At 51.3% G+C, this 17,351-nt stretch overlaps 1 protein-coding gene across 1 annotated transcript in view; it reads left to right on the top strand.

Moving 5' to 3' along the window:
* Window positions 1-17,351, top strand: part of LOC105529673 — a 31,280-nt gene that overhangs the window by 6,898 nt on the left and 7,031 nt on the right. Inside the window, exons 5-6 of the mRNA XM_011966857.1 lie at window positions 12,899-13,115; window positions 16,385-16,659. Of these exons, the coding sequence (XP_011822247.1) occupies window positions 12,899-13,115; window positions 16,385-16,659 (492 nt within the window). The remainder of the gene's footprint in view (window positions 1-12,898; window positions 13,116-16,384; window positions 16,660-17,351) is intronic.

The following is a 17,351-nucleotide window of genomic DNA, read 5'->3' as shown; positions in this document are numbered from 1 at the left end:
CATGCCCAGCTAATTTTTTGTATTTTTAGTAGAGACAGGGTTTCACCATGTTAGCCAGGATGGTCTCAATCTCCTGACCTCGTGATCCGCCCGCCTCAGCCTCCCAAAGTGCAGGGATTACAGGCGTGAGACACCACACACGGCCTGGTTTTGTTTTCTGTATTTTAGTAGGGAAGGAGTTTCTCCATGTTACTCAGGCTGGCGGCATCTTCTTTCAACAGAAAGCTGTTTCATCTACATGGAAAATTTGTTGTTTAGTGTAGCCGCCTTCATCAGTTATTACGGTACATACCTTGTATGCACTAAGGTATGCCTGTACTCATATGTTGCCCTTTATTCCTCTTACACCATTTACTACAATGTTTCTTAATGTTTAATGTGTGGTTTATGCCTAAGCTTGCTATCAGGACCAGCTCCATGAAGGCAGGGGCTGTGTCTGTCCTGCCCACCAGCGCGCACCCTCAGTGCCTATTGTGCAGAGAGGTAGATGCCAGACCGAAGATTAAAATGGCTTGTCTTTAATACCAGCGGGTTTAAATTGGGGGAAAAGGTGAGAGGGAAATCTGAGGCCAAAGACTCAGTTTCAGCAGAGGCCAGGGCCGTGCCATGGCGTTTCACGTGGGCTTCCTTGGCTGTGACAGGAAGGTGGAAAGAAGCAACTTAAACTGCCAAGCAACAAGACTAAACGCAGCATCTGCAAGGATGGAGTGAACATCCAGGTAGACGATGGGCTGGAGGAGTCCTGGAAGCAGAGGGAGGTGTCCTTGTGATGGGCCAGAGGTAGAGAAGAGGAGTCCTCCTCCAAAGCCAGGTTCTAAATTGATCAGGAGTGTCAGAGGTATGACGCTTTTCTGGAACGTTCCTGGAGATCTGAGAGATCTTGAGCATATTGACATCTTTACAATGAGATTTCCAATCCGTATCAAAGGATATTGGAATGTTGCTGCATCTCTTGGTTAAACCTGGATTTTAAAAAATAAGTAATATGTACTGCTTAAGATAAACTAATTCTGACAGCTGCCAGAGCCCCCCAATATTTCCCCCCCATTTCAATTTCTGGCCTGACCCCCTCTACCACACTGAGCTCCTGGCCGGGCTGGGTCTCTTTGGCCCCATGCCCCAATCCCACTTCACATGGTGACTGCTGGCTCAGAGCGGTGCCCAGTCAGTTCTGGGAAGGATAAATATAATGACTGTATGCACCTGGGGGCGCTGGCAAGGATGATAATGGCATTTGGTCCTTCTTCCCGACATGCAACTGGCCCGCCTCCCGCTCCTCCTAGTGTGCGTGGGCTCTGCTCCTCCACACACTAGCTCCTCTATCACCCTTCTCCTCATGGCAGAGCGACTTTTTATTTATCCATTGACTTGAGTGGTGGAGTTTATTTTATTGGATTTTAGCACACATGTGAAACCTTTGAAAAGGCTCTTCAGGCCGGGCGCGGTGGCTCACGCCTGTAATCCCAGCACTTTGGGAGGCCGAGGCGGGCTAATCACGAGGTCAGAAGATCGAGACCATCCTGGCTAACACGGTGAAACCCCATCTCCACTAAAAATACAAAAAATTAGCTGGGCGTGGTGGCAGCATCTGTAGTCCCAGCTACTCGGGAGGCTGAGGCAGGAGAATGGCGTGAACCTGAGAGGCGGTGCTTGCAGTGAGCCGCGATCGCGCCACTGCACTCCAGCCTGGGCAACAGAGTGAGACTCTGTCTCAAAAAAAAAAAAGAAAACGAAAAGCCTTTTTAGTCGATGACCATATTTCTCTTCTGACCACCATGTCCACCCCCACTGAAGCCTCCCGAAGGTCCATAGAGTCTGGATGATAATTAAAGTCATCCCAGCTGTCCTGGTCTGCTGTCAAGCCCTGTGGCTACCCTCCCTGCAGGGCGGCAGCTGCCCCACCCGCTGTCCTCTGCTCAGCACACCCCGCCCATGCCCAGCCTAGAGTCCACCTACGCACTGCCCCTTTGCCTGGAGCACTCCTACCATGCAGGTCCCAGCCTGTTGTGTTCATTTAACTTTAAAGATTAATTGGCAGGGCGCGGTGGTTCATGCCTGTAATCCCAGCACTTTGGGAGGCCGAGGCGGGTGGATCACAAGGTCAGGAGATCGAGACCATCCTAACCAACATGGTGAAACCCCATCTCTACTAAAAATACAAAAATTAGCCGGATGTGGTGGTGTGTGCCTGTAATCCCAGCTACTAGGGACGCTAAGGCAGAAGAATCACTTGAACCAGGGAGTTGAAGGTTGCAGTGAGCCGAGATAGCGCCACTGTACTCCAGCCTGGCAACAGAGTGAGACTCGTCTTAAAAAAAAAAAAAAAAAGATTAATTTACAGCAAACGCTTTGTAAGCACTCTTTTATTAGCACTGTGTCCTATTTATTTCAAATATACTGAAAAGGCTGGGCATGGTGGCTCACCCCTGTAATCCCAGCACTTTGGAAGCCTGAGGCAGGAGGATCACTTGAGGCCAGAAGTTTGAGGTTATGAGTCTGAGAATAGCCTGGACAACATAATGAGATTCTGTCTCTCCAAAAATAAAAATTAAAAATTAAAAACTTAGCCACACCTGGTGACGCATGCCTGTAGTCCCAGCTGCTTGGGAAGCTGAGGCAGGAGGATCGCTTGAGCCCAGGAAGTTGGGGTTATCTCCAACCTGGGTGACAGAGTGAGACTCCATCTCTAGAAAAAAAATTTTTTATAGCAAACACTTTGTTCTTTTATTAGCACTGTGAAGTATTTGAAATACACTGAGAAATGCAGACTAGGATTAGCAGGCACTCATGGACCTACTATCCAGGATTAGCAAATGTTCACATTTTGCCATATTTGCTTCCAATTATTATTATTCTTATTTGAGACAGAGTCTTGCTCTGTCGCCCAGGCTGGAGTACAGTGGTACACTCTCGGCTCACTGCAAGCTCCACCTCCCGTGTTCAAGCAATTCTCCTGCCTCAGCCTCCCAAGTAGCTGGGATTACAGGTGTGTGCCACCATGCCCGGCTAATTTTTTTATTTTTAGTAGAAACGGGGTTTCGCCATGTTAGCCAAGCTGGTCTTGAACTCCTGACCTCAAGTGATCCACCTGCCTCGGCCTCCCAAAGTGCTGATATTACAGGTGTGAGCCACTGTGTCTGGCGAGCTTCCAATTATTTTTATATAACGTTTTATGTTACATATAACTAGATATAAATATATTTACATGTAAACATATATTACATACTGTATACATTTTTTAACATAGCAAAGCCTCTCACATGCAGTTACAGACCCCTTTGTCCGCATCCTCTGGCCTATTCTCTCCCTCCCTGTGCAGTATCCACCCCAGAGTTACCATATCTTCCTCCTGCCCGTGTTTTTGAATTTTGCTGCAAATACACAGTCCCTGAACTATATATAGCATTTATTCTGTATTTGGTATGGTTGCTTCATTCTACTGCTGGCGTTTTCCACCCAACATCCTACCTTCCGGGCCAATGTTGTTGCCATTCACAAGCCTAGTTCATTCTGTGAAAATGCTCTGCAGCGTTCCCTTCTCTGGGCACCTCACCACTTATTTCCCCGCTGTTCTCTGATGGATGCTTTTGCTTTTTTCCAGTCTTACCAGCAGGGCAGTGACAAGGTTGCTAGGTGGAGTCTGAATGTTCACCTGGGATGTTTTTCTAGCAGGAGGAATCGCATGGTCAGCTGTGCGAGATATGCTGCTTTGCCCTCCACGGCATCTACTCCACACTCCCCAGCAGCGTGTGAGAAGGCCCTGCGGGAGTGGCCAGGGGACCCTCGGAGGAGCCTAGGCCCTCCAGGGTGGGCTGGTCTCCCGTCAAGTGCTGTCAGGTTTGCTAAGTTCATTCAGGCACCACTTTGGAGACGGAGCCTCAGCACTGAGAAGCAGGCGGGTTACTGGTTGGATCTAGATGTGTTACATTACAGGTAGCACAAGGAGCTGTGTTCCCCGCCTGGTCATGTGGTAGGACAGTCAACTGTCGTCACCCTCCCTGTAGCACCAGCACATCTGATGCCAGCAGGAGTGGACGGCCCCACTTCTCCAGGTGTCTTCACCTGCCACTTACTGGAACCTGCTCTGTCAAGGCAGGCCCTGAAGGTTTCCTCAAATATAGCTGAGGCAGGGAAGAGATACTTTGCCTTCAACATCGGTGACCCGAGTCCTCTGGAACTGCCTCCAAAGAGGAAGAGCACTTTCCCCTCTCAGACAACATGGTACCGGCACCCCTCACTCTCAACACAGAATGGAACATAGTCTGCACTCCTGTAGATGATCTGAAGGCATCAGGGGACCATGTGATACCAACCTCAGTCTCAGAGGGTAGGCCCTGCACGGGGTGCGCAGCGTGGGACGGCACCCCTCAGCCCTACCCCTCTGTTCTTCTTGATCCTGCAACAACATGGCTCTGGAATGGAGGGCAGTCACTGCCTTCCGGCAGCCCCATCACCATGGCTGGGGAGGAGGAGGCAGTCACAGAGGCCTCAGGGAGCAACATCTCCCACTGCCCAGGCCTTCGGCAACACGAGTGAGATGTGGCCTCTGCCCCAAGGGTGCTTGCAGAGCAGCAGGGAAGGTGAATGTGATGGTTAGTGGTTAATATTAAGTGCCAACTTGATTGGACTGAAGGATGCAAAGTATTGTTTCTGGGTGTTTCTGGGGGTTGCCAGCAGAGATTCACATGTGAGTCAGTGGACTGGGAGAGGAAGACCCACCTACAATGTGGGTGGGCACCATCCAATCGGCTGCCAGCATGGCGAGAAGAAGCAGGCAGAAGAAGGTGGAGGAAGCTGACTTGCCGAGTCTCCCAGGCTTCATCCTTCTTCCCTGCTGAATGCTTCACACCCTCGAACATCAGACTCCTGGTTCTTCAGCTTTTGGACTCTTGCACTTACACCAGTGGTTTGCCAGGGTTCTCAGGCCTTCGGCCACAGACTGAAGGCTGCACTCTTGGCTTCCCTACTTGTCAGGTTTTTGGACTCAGACTGAGCCACTACTGGCTTCCCTGCTCCTCAGCTTGCAGACGGCCTGTCATGGGACTTCACCCTGGGATCGTGTGAGTCAGTTCTTCTCAATAAATGCCCTTTCATGTGTCAGTTCTGTGCCTCTGGAGAACACTGATGAACACAGTGAGAAAGGCGGCTGGCACACCCGGGGACCCACAGAGGAGGAGTGCGAACTCGAAAGTCCCCCCTGAGCGCTAAACGGATTCCCAGAGTGAGCGTCCCCTCCCGAGGGGCGGAGGAGAAACGGGACACTCCTGCAGGTCTGGGATGGTGTGGATGGCTTGGAGGGGATGCGGGAGCCACAGGTAAACAGACTGCCGACGGAGGGAAGAGTAGGTACCAGTCTAGAGTTTGGGGCTGTGAGTTTAGCTGATTAGGCCCTTGTAAAACAGTTTCACGGTGCCACCTGGTGGCAAGCTCAGAGCAACTTATTCCTGGAGAACCGGGACAGGAAAAATCCATCTGGTGGTGAGCGTGCAAGGAGAAGAGGAAGGCACTGTCTGATCTGGTATGCAGGGCATGGCATAGGAGAGCAAAGCCCCTTGGCACCTTGAGCCTGTGGAGAGAGGCCGTGGGGGTGGTGGTCACCAGAGCCCTTCTGCTGAGGCCCAGTGCTGCCCTGACCCTGCCTGCAGGTCACTGTGCCACTGGGTGATGCCGGCACCGCGTCTGTGAGGGGGAGTGCAGGGGTGGCTGTGAGCCCTCAGGGCACTTGCCCCACGGGGTGCCCACAGCCTGCCTGGAGTCCCTCCTCTGCTCACAGCACTATAGGCTGTCACTGGGAACCTCCTGCTCTGTAGGCCCACCCAGCTTGTGACTTGGCAACCCCGTCCCGTATCCAGACTGAACAATAGCTGTCTTCTGCGCTCCCTTGGGAGCAGCTTGGGCCAGGCAGGTGGGGTCATGCTGAGGGCCAACAGCACGACAAAGAGGGGCAGGTGGCCGGCAGGCCCGCCCACACCCATGCTCCCCACATGAGGTGGGTTGTCCTTGGCTTCAGGCTCCTCGTCTCAAACTGACAATGCGCATTATTTTGAGGTGACGTGGTGTGGGAGGTGGGTCCCTGGACGCCTGAGGAACAGCCCAGATGGTGGGCAGTGCATTCCAGCACCCCAGCTCTCCAAAGCCCCTTTCACCTCCCTGAAGACAGTGTTCCTGCAGCTTCCCGGGGCCAGGCCACCTTTGTCCTCAGCCACCTGCCTAGTGTATTTCGGCCCTGCCCAGTGTCACCCACCCTGTGTGACACTTCCACACCCCACATTGGGCTCCTCCTCTGCAGCCACCCTCAGGCTTCTTGCCTTGCCTACCCCTCCAGCTTCCCTATACAACTCTCAGTCTCATCCTCTACACCTCTGGCCGTACTGGGGAGGGGCGCATTACTTTTTTCCAGTTTTTCAAAATTGTGGTAAAATATACATAACATACATTTGTCATTTTAACCAGTTTTAAGTGTACAGTTCAGTGGCATGAAGTACATTCACACTGTTGGGCAGCAGTCACCACCGTCCATCTCCAGGACTTTTTCATCTTCCCAGACTGACACTCGGCCCCCATTCAACACAAACCCCACATTCCCCTCCCTCCAGCTCCCACCATTCTACTTCCTGTCTCTAGTTCTCTGGCCTCTCGGGGCCTCTCCAGACGCAACTAATGGGAGTGGAGCCCCATAGTGCCTGTGCTGGTGTGGCTGCCTTCTTTCACTTAACGTAACGTCTTTAAAGTTCAGCCGTTGTATTATGCATCAGAATTTCATTCCTTTTCAAGGGTGAAGACTATACCACGTTTTATGTGTCCATTCGTCTACACACAGACGCTTGGGCTGATTCCACCTCTGGGCTTTGTGAGTGATGCTTCTAGGCAGACAGTTGTCACTTCAAGACCCTGCTTTCAGTCCTTCCGGGTGTATACCCCGAAGCGGAATTGCGGACCAAAGGGTAATTCTGTTTAATTTTTCGAGGAACTGCCAAACGTTTCTGTTTAAATGTTCAGTGAAGTTGAAGTTTTATTTTTTAATTTGATGTTCAATTGTTTGAGGAACTGGCATTCACAGCATCTGCACCATTTTCGATTTCCAACAGCAGGCACAGGTTCCGCTTTCTGTATGTCCTCGCCAACAGCAGGCACAGGGTCCACTTTCTCTATGTCCTCGCCAACAGCAGGCACAGGTTCCGCTTTCTCTACGTCCTCGCCAACAGTTTTTATTTTCTGTGTTTTCAATGAATGTGAGGTGGTATCTCATTGTTTTCATTTGCATTTCCCTAATGTTTAGTGATGTTGAGCATCTTTTTGTATGCTATTGGCTATTTGTATATCTTCTTTAGAGAAATGTCTATTCAAGGCCAGATGCAGTGACTCACGCCTGTAATCCCAGCACTTTAGGAGGCCGAGGCACATGGATCACCTGAGGTCAGGAGTTCAAGACAAGCCTGGCCAATATGGTGAAATCCATCTCTACTAAAAATACAAAGAAAATTGGCTGGGGGTGGTGGCAGGCGCCTGTAATCCCAGCTACTCAGGAGGCTGAGACTGGAGAATAACTTGGACCTGGGAGGCAGAGGTTGCGGTGAGCCAAGATCACACCACTGCACTCCAGCCTGGGCAACAAGAGCGAAACTCTGTCTCACAAAAAAAAAAAAAAAAGAAAAAGAAATGTCTATTCAAGTCCTTTGCCAATTTTTGAATTGGGTCCTTTGATTTTTGTTGTTCAGTTTTAAAGTTTAAAAAGAAAATATTCTGGATATTAACCTCTTATCAGATGTATGATTTACAAAGAAAAAACAAATAGTTCAGAGAGTATAAAAAGATCAAGTGTTTTTTTAAAGGGTAGATGAAAGTAGATACATTAGAAACACATTATTGTTCCATGTGTAAACTTGAGACTCTTGTGCCTGTGTTTATTCTGCTTCTTTTCACAGTACATTGAAATCATCAGTTGGTCGGGTGCAGTGGCTCACTCCTGTAATCCCAGCACTTTAGGAGGCCGAGGTGGGTGGATCGCCTGAGGTCAGAAGTTCAAGACCAGTCTTGAACCCAGGACCCAAGAAGCAGAGGTTGAAGTGAGCCGAGATCGCACCATTGCACCCCAGTCTGGGCTACAAGAGTGAAACTGTTTAAAAACAAACAAACAAACAAACAAACAAACAAACAAAAAACAGGTTGAGCACAGTGGTTCATGCCTGTAATCCCAGCGGTTTGGGAGGCCCAGGTGGGCAGATCACCTGAGGTCAGGAGTTCAAGACCAGCTTGGCCAACATAGTGTACTAATAATACAAAATATAGCTGGCCATGGTGGCATGTGCCTATAATCCCAGCTACTTGGGAGGCTGAGGCAGGAGAATGGCTTGAGTCCAGGAGGTGGAGGTTGCAGTGAGCCGAGATGGTGCCACTGCACTCCAGCCGGGGCAACAGAGCAAGACTCTGTCTCAAAAAGAAAAAATTAAAAAAAGGAAATTCTCAATTTACTTTTCTGCATCTTCTGCTAGAGATTGAGCTTTTGAATGAAACTCTTGTGTCTGCGTTAGCAGAATCTGTCTCAGAGGAGACTGTGGTAGGGAGAATTCTAAGATAACCCTCAACAACTCACATCCTATATAATTCCTCCCTGCAAGGGTGGGAGGGACTGTGAATATAATGGGCTATCAGTCTCGTGACTGTGTTAATCACATAGCACTTTAAGAAAGGGAGATTACTGATTAAGGAAGGGTGATGTCCTTGAAAGTTCTGACCAAATCATGGGAGTCCTTTGTATCTGGGTCTAGAGGTCACAGACAAGAGAAGTCAGAGATTCAAAGCCTAGGAAGGATTTGATGCAAGAGATCCTGAGGCTGTCCCTGAAGGAGGAAGCTGCGGTATTGTGAGAGGGCCTGTGGGAAGCAGCCAAGTGGCCTCTAGGCATTGACAGTGGCTCCCAACTAGCAAACGCCTGCCTCAGTCATTCAACTGCAAGAAACCTAAATGGGCTGGAAGGCAAATTCTTCTGCAGAGCCTTCAGAGAACTTGTGGCCAGCCGACATCTTGAGCATGAGACCTTCAGCAGAGAACCAAGTTGGGCCATGGCAGACTCCTTACCGGGCATGGCGTGGTCATATATTCGTGTTGTTTTAAGCCACGAGGTTAAAACCTTCACAGCAACAGAACACTAATAGGAATTTTGGTTCCAGGAATGAGGTGCTGCTGTAAGAAACATTTAAAAATATGCCAATAGTTTTGGAACTGGGCAGTGGGTGGAGCCTGGAAATATTTTGAGGAATATCATTTTAAAAACTTGAATTACCTTAGAGAAAGCCTCTATTTCCTTGGATAGACTGTGCATAGAAATATAGACTTCAAGGCTTCTGTGGTTGACAGCTTAGCAGGCGGGGGGTATGCTACCGGAAATGGGGTAGGTCCTGATGGTGTCACAGCAGAAACTGTTTCCCGCTGCTGTGTGGGGAGCAAACTTTCAAGGGCCCGTTTGCACGTATGTGTAATTGCCAGATAGGTTCTTCCTGCCTGCTGCGCAGACAGAATCAAACTCCTGAGACCGTGCTGTTGCAGTAGAGAAAGACTTTCATTGACCAGGGCCCAACTCACACAGGAGAACTGGCATTCTCACTCAAATTGGTCTCCCTGTAGGCTCAGAGGCCAGGGGATTTTATGGACAATTGATGGGCAGGAGGGTTAGGGAATAAGTGCAGCTGATTGGTTGGTGATGAAATTACAGAGGTGTGGAAAATGGTCCCTGTGCACGGAGTCCACCTCTGGGTGGGACCACAGGGCTATTTGAGTCATGAGTCACAAGTTCAGGTGGGGTCAGTCTGAAAAAAGCCGAAAAAAAAAAAAAAAATCTCAGGTTCTATAATAGTGACATTATAGGAGCAATTGGGAAAGTCACAAATCTTGTGACCTCTGGCCATATGACTCCTGAGCTGTAAGGGATTATAGAAACTATGCCTACCTTATCAGAATTCAGTCCCCTCCCATAATCCCATTCTTGTGGCCTTTCATTAATCTTACCAAAGGTGGTTTTCAGTCCCTGAGCAAGGAAGGGATTAGTTTTAGGGAGGAACTATTATTATCCTTGCTTTCAAATTAAACTATAAACTAAATTCTTCTTAAAGTTAGCTTGGCTTAGCCCCAGGAATGACCAAGGACAGCTTGGAGGTCAGAAGCAAGATGGAGTCAACTATGTCAGATTTCTCTTACAGTTATAATTCGGCAAAGGCAGTTTCATGTGGCTTAGGAGATTTCTAAGCAACGCTTTGAGGTCCTACCTGGTTTCTTCTTGCTACTTATAGCAAAATGTGAAGGAAGAGGGATAAACTGAGGGAAGAACTGCTAAACCAAAAGGAATCAGGACTGGAGGGTTTCGAAAATTCTTAGCCTCTCCAGATGTCAAAAGATGCTAAAAGTCAGAGATGGTCGCTGAAACCATGGCACAGAGAAAAGTCTGACACTCTAATGTTCTGCTAAGACCCCAGAAAGACCAAGAGGTCAGAATAGTCAGTCCATCCAAGGGCCCTTTCAAGACATTGAGGTATAGTCACAACAGAGGGCCCCAAGGACGCTGCCATCTCAGCAGGAGGCCAGGTGGAGGAGGGACTATCTCAAAAAGATTGTGCATGTGACTTTATCTAATGAAGTGAAACTAGTGAAACACACAAGGACTATGAGGTTCTTGAGATGTTTATTTCAGCAGAACATTCCCAGCTCATACTGACAGGGACAGGGAAAGTACACAATGAAAGAAGGCCCCCAGATTTCCACTTGCAGGAAGCAAGGCAGTAGAACTACTTGGATGCAAACGTGCTACTTAGCATGAAAAAGGAAGGATGACCCGAGCTGAGAGCCACAGAGGATTTTCTCCCAGGCCTTGAAACCTAATGGAGTTTGTTCCAGAAGGATATGAAAGCTGCTATGGACTAGTCACTGCTTTTTACTGTCCATTCCCCCAACCTCCTTTTGAGCATTATGCTGTGCCCGTCTTGTCAGTGTATGTGCAGAATGTTGGGGTAGGAAGTTTCTTTCGTTTCATAGGTCCACAGGTCAGGAAGAATTGTGCTCAAGAGCTGTATTTAGCAGATTACAGCTGGGAACCTGATCCATATTCCATCTGAAGTATTTAAATGATGACATTGTGGATTTTGAGCTGATGAGATAATTCTATTTAGATGTAGATGATGAGATTTTGAATTTTAAGCTGAGACTCTAATGAGATTGCCAGAGGCATTTGAACCAGAGCAACTCCATCTTGAATAGGGGCCGGTAAAAGGAGGTTGAGACCTACTGGGCTGCATTCCCAGGAGGTTAGGCTTTTTTTTTTTTTTCTTTGAGACGGAGTCTTGCCACTCTGTTGCCCAGGCTGGAGTGCAGTGGAGCAATCTTGGCTGCAAGCTCCGCCTCCCAGGTTCACACCATTCTCCTGCCTCAGCCTCCCGAGTAGCTGGGACTACAGGCACCTGCCACCACCCCCGGCTATGTTTTTGTATTTTTTAGTAGAGATGGGGCTTCACCTTGTTAACCAGGATGGTCTCAATCTTCTGACTTTGTGATCCGCCTGTCTCAGCCTCCCAAAGTGCTGGGATTACAGGCGTGAGCTACCGCGCCCGGCCTTTTTTTTTTTTAAAAAAAAAAGACAAAGTCTAGCTCTGTCACCCAGGCTGGAGTGCAGTGGTATGATCTCGGCTTGCTGCAACCTCTGCCTCCCAGGTCCAAGCTATTCTCCTGCCTCAGCCTCCCAAGTAGCTGGGACTACAGACACCTGCCACCATGCCTTGCTAATTTTTGTATCTTTATTAGAGACGGGGTTTCACCATGTTGGCCAGGCAGGTCTGGAACTCCTGACCTCAGGTGATCTGCCCACCTTGGCCTCCCAAAGTGCTGGGATTACAGGTGTGAGTCACCATGCCCGGCCCCCAGGAGGTTAGGTATTCTAAGTCACAGAATGAGATAGGAGGTAGGCAAAAGATACAAGTCATAAAGATCTTGTTAAAATAAGTTGGGGTAAAGGAGCCAGCCAATACCCACCAAAACCCAGATGGCGACGAGAGGGACTTCTGGTGGTCCTCAATGCTCATTATATGCTAGTTATAATACATTAGCATGCTCAGAGACACTCCCACCAGTGCCATGACAGTTTACTGCAAGGTCAAGAAGTCACCCTATATGATCTAAAAGAGGGAGGAACTCTCAGTTCTGGTAACTGTCCATCCCTTTCCCTGGAAACTCATGAATAATCCACCCCTTGTTTAGCATATAAGCAAGAAATAACCGTAAAAATGGGCAACTGCCTGTGGAGTAGCCATTCTTTTATTCCTTTACTTTCTTAAGAAACGTGCTTTCACTTTATGGATCCCCCGAATTCCTCTCTTCATGTCTGAATCAGGCCCTGTTCCGGTAACAGGATGAGGCTGTTGGTAACCTTGAGGTATGCTGAATGCATTCTGGGGATTGGGAGGGACATGCGTCACTGGAGGCCGGAGGTTGTGTTAGGCAGAATTCTCAGACGACTCCCTGCCACCCAGCTGTTGTCTATGACCCTCCTGTTGAGTGTGGAGGGACCTGCGACTGAGACGGCACAGGCCTCTCATGACTGTGGCACGCTGAAGTTTAAGAAAAGGATATTATATTGTCCCTGGTGGGCCTGACCTAATCCCAGGGCCGGCGTCCTTATGGAGGAGTGGGTTGAACTCGGAAAGCAAGCTGGAAATGCTTGATGACGTGATGCAAGCACTCGCCCTCTCACCATTACTGTGTATTTCTGCGCTTGGGCCATAGTTGCCTTCGTGTCTCCTCTGCACAGTGGAGTCCCTGGAGGGAGGGGCCCTGTGACGCTCTGGGGGTTCCCAGTGACCCCTGCCTCCCACGAGCCCGGGCTCCCCACACCCGCCCGCCTGGGATCCGGTCCCAGCACCCCGATGGCCGCGGGCGGTTTCCCGGAGCCCCGCGGTTGGCCACGCGCCGCGCTCTCCGCCCCGTTGGGGACGCCCAGGCCACCGGCCGGATGAGGGACACGGGGGCAGAGCGCTCAGGCCGGGGCCGGCGGGGACCCTGCGCGCTGACCGCCGCGATCCTCTGGCCACTCCTCCTGCTGCTGCGCTTCCCGTCCACCTCGTCCCTCTCTGCAGGTGAGCGGGCGGGGGTGGCCCGGACGGAGCGAGGAGCGGAGGTCGCCCGCCTCTCGTGGCCCTGCCCTGCCGCCCGACGCGGACACCCGCCCGGAGGGCCCGGCCGGGCAGGTCTGGCTCCCGAGCCCTGGGAGGAAGGCGCCTTGGAAGGAGCGGAGAGGATGGGGCTCCCGCGCTGGCCCTGCCGGGCTGGATCTCAGGCCTCTGCAGTCCAGCGCCCCACACACCCTCATTTCCAGGATGGGGAAATGCTACTGCAGACGGGACTGTCTCCAGTTCGCTTCAGTCTGGGGGCGCACTGGGCCGGGAAGGGAGGGCACAGCCGCTTAGGGGCCGCGCGGTGGAGCGGTGCATCCCTTCTGCAGCCTCTGCGCCAACACACACGGCATGAGGCCTGGGAGAAGCCGGGCCCAGTGCTCACCCCCCAGCCCCACCGGCCGTCGCCCCTGACAGGGGGCCTTGGGCTGTGTGTTCCCGGGTCATCCAGGTGGTGCTGTCCCATGGGCCGCGTGGCTTCACCCTGAGCCTTGGACATGTCCCTCCTGTGAAGTGAGAGGAGGGGCACGGCGGCCCCGGGTCCTGTTAATCCTGACATTTGGGGGCACCAGGGGCTGGCGTCCTTCATGCAGGCACCTCATTGCTGGGCTGTCTCCACAGTGTGTGGGAAGACCAGATTCAGCGGGAATTCCTCCGGGAGGCCCACCGGGAAGATCTTTGGAGGCCAGAGGGCGGAACCTGAGCGGTGGCCATGGCAGGCCAGTCTACTCTATCTAGGCAGGCACATCTGCGGCGCTGCCCTCATCGACAGCAACTGGGTGGCCTCTGCTGCTCACTGCTTCCAAAGGTGCACCTTCCCTCAGGGCCCTGCTGTGGGAGGGCACGCGAGAGGGAAGCCTGAAGTGAGGGCACAGCCTTTTCTTTGTAGGCTTTGTTCTGGGACAGTTTGCTGCCCCCGGGTGTCCTGCCTTTGACCCAGCAGTGCCCTGTGCCTGGAATGCTGTCCCTGCCCATCAGACTGCTCCAGTCTCCTGACCAAGTGTGTGGCATCTCCCAGGCAAAGGATCCTACCTCATCTCTCACTCTGGGGTTGGGCATCCCCCCCGTCACTCCACCCCACATTGGTCAACCTGCTAAGATGGTGTGGTTGTCTCATTACACGCACATGACTTTGAAACAGCTAAATGGAGCCGGGTGTGATGGCTCACACCTGTAATCCTAGTACTTCGGGAGGCTAAGGTGGGAGGATTGTATGAGTCCGGGAATTCCAGATCAGCCTGGGCAACATAGTGACACCTCATCTCTACAAAAATTACAAAATTTAGCCAGGCCTGGTGGTGTGCGCCTGTACTCCCATCTACTCGGGAGAATCACTTGAGCCTGGGAGGCCAAGGCTGCAGTGACTGTGATCACACCATTGCACCCCACCCCAGGTGACAGGATGAGACCCTGTCTGAAAATAAGTAAATAATTAAAAGTAAAAATAAATAAATAGTTAGGGCCTGTCACGGTGGCTCACACCTGTAATCCCAGCACTTTAGGAGGCCAAGGCGGGTGGATTGCTTGAGCCCAACAGTTCAAGACCAGCCTGGGCAACATGGCAAAACCCCATCTCTACTAAAAATAAAAAAATCAGCCAAATACGACGGGGCATGCCTGTGGTCCTTGCTACTGAGGAGGCTGAGGCAGGAGGATCACCTGAGCCCAGGGAGGTTGAGGCTGCAGTGAAATGTGGTTGTGCCACTGCATTCCAGCCTGGGCCACAAAGCCAGATCTTGTCTCAAAAATAAAATAAAATAGAACAAAATAAAATAAATAGCTAAATGAAAATTAATCCACTCTAATTGGGATTATCAATAAATAGAGGAAAACAGACTTTATTTCTAAAGGGAACCACCTCCAGCCCACTCTCCATCTGCTGTAAACTTTAAGAATCAAAATCCTGATGTTCCACTCAGCGTGAGCTTTGGTTTCTGCATCTTGCCCAGCTCTAGGCCATCCACACAATCTCAGTGGGCCGCGGTTTTTCTTGTGTAAGTGGTAGTGGGTGTGCAGCGTCCCAGGTCACACACACTTGACACACGCTTCAGGTGACGAGACAGAGTGACAGTTCCAGGGCTTCCCAGGGCCAGGCATGCATGTTCGAGTGCCTGGCCCCTTCCAGCCAGGGCTCATTGCAGGCTGTCCAGGGAACACTTGCCGAAGGCTCCCCTACGTCCTGGCTACCCACACATGCTGGCACATTCTTCCCCAGAAGGGTCCTGCCAGTCTGTATGTCCAGCCAGGGGGGTTTTGTCACTTCTGGAGAATTATGTGCCACCGTCCCCACAGACGAGAGTGGAAGATGAAACAGACGGCGTCTGTCCCAGGAGGTGTGAGGCAGAGAGGGTCAGGAGACTGAGTTACTCCTCCAATGCTTCCTGGGCTTGCTGTGTGCTCTAAGGGAGTCGGGGAGGATGTCAAATTCTGAGCCAGAAGCCAGAGCTTTGGACATAGCTGGCTGTAGCATCCTCCTCAGATCCCACTCATTTATTCAGCACCCGCGGGTGCCAGGCCTCAAGTCAGGCCCACTGTGCGGTACACAGAGATGCAAGCCCCACCCTGAGGCTTCTCATCCTGTCAGGAAAGTGAGGCACAAGCCCAGGACCATGGTAGACCCTGTGCCAGACAGCGGCTTGGAGCAGGAGAGGCCTTTGGGGAGGTGGATGCAGGCATGTGGGGGGAGGAGGACCATACAACCAGGACCTGTGGGTTGGAAAGTCACTTGTTTTCTGGAAACAAGTTCAGTTCCATGAACTCCTCCATGTGCTCCACCAATACCTGCTGAGTTCCCGTCACCAGGTAGGGCAGCCTTGGAGATGGTGGTGCACGAGGACTGGGGAGAAGGGGGTGGAGCATACTGGCTAGGGAAATAGGGTCTTCGAGAATTACTGTAGGTCATGGGGCCCCAGGAGGGTTCTGGTCAGAGCTAGGAATGAGCCAAGTCTCTTCTCTTCTGAAATGAAGGGGTGAAGTAGTGCACCCCCAGTGTTTTCTGCACTAAGATTCTCGACTCCTTTGAGTCTGGGGCATGTTGAGAAAGCCACAGGAATCATCCAAGGCCAAGTGTCTGGAAGGCCCTCAAGCTCTTGTCAAGACCAAAGCAGGGTTGTCTGACATGAGGAAGGGAGGAGAGAGTAACTCCAGAGTGACGGTGGGGTCTGGGTGCCTGCCAGGTGGGCAGCCAGGGTGAGGGTGCCGGCCCAGCACTCAGAGGAGCCTCCCCACAACAGGTCCACTAACCCGTCTGATTACCGGATCCTACTTGGGTACAACCAGCTAAGCCATCCCACAGAGCACAGCCGGCAGATGACAGTGAACAGGATCATGGTACACGCTGACTACAACAAGTGGCACCGCATGGGGAGTGACATCACCCTGCTGCAGCTGCACCGTCCTGTGGAATTCAGCTCCCACATCCTCCCCGCCTGCCTTCCGGAACCCACCACGTCGTTGGCCCCTGACAGCTCCTGCTGGATATCTGGTTGGGGAATGGTCACCGAGGATGGTGAGCAGTGCAGTCAAGTGGCCTGAGCATCTCCCGCTTTTGGAGGCAGGCACTTGGGCTCTTTGACTCTGAGCCATTCAGGGTTCCCTGGTTCTGAATGTTACTGATTCCACCCTGACGACAAGGGCCTGCTGCGGTCTGATCTCCAGGGCCTCACCAAGCGCCCTGGAGCTTCCATGGCGGTGGAAGGTGCTGGGCATCAGTAGCAAGTAAGAGTAGGCCTGCGGGTGCCGTGGCTCACGCCTGTAATCCCAGCACTTTGGGAGACTGAGGTGGGCAGATTACGAGGTCGAGATCAAGACCATCCTGGTCAATATGGTGAAACCCTATCTCTACTTTAAAAAAAAAAAAAAACTATATATATATATATACACACACACACACACAAAAATTAACGGCGTGGTGGCGGGTGCCTGTAATCCCAGCTACTGGGAAGGCTGAGGCAGGAGAATCGCTTGAACCAGGGAGGTGGAGGTTGCAGTGAGCCGAGATCGCACCACCGCACTCCAGCTGGGCAACAGAGCAAGACTCTGTCTCAAAAACAAAAAAGAGAGAGCAGGTCTGTCCTCGGCCCAGGTGTTTATGTCTGAAGAACACTCACCTCTGTGGATGTGAACCTCGCTGCTCGCCTGGCATATTTGTCATATATTTGTATATTTGTAGACTGAGAGGGAAGAAATGTTAGGTAAACA

The sequence above is a fragment of the Mandrillus leucophaeus genome, unplaced genomic scaffold, assembly GCF_000951045.1.
Source record: "Mandrillus leucophaeus isolate KB7577 unplaced genomic scaffold, Mleu.le_1.0 Scaffold779, whole genome shotgun sequence".
Taxonomy (NCBI): Eukaryota; Metazoa; Chordata; class Mammalia; order Primates; family Cercopithecidae; genus Mandrillus; species Mandrillus leucophaeus.
The sequence above is the reverse complement of the archived record's forward strand: the minus strand, read 5'-3'. Positions and strand labels throughout refer to the sequence as shown.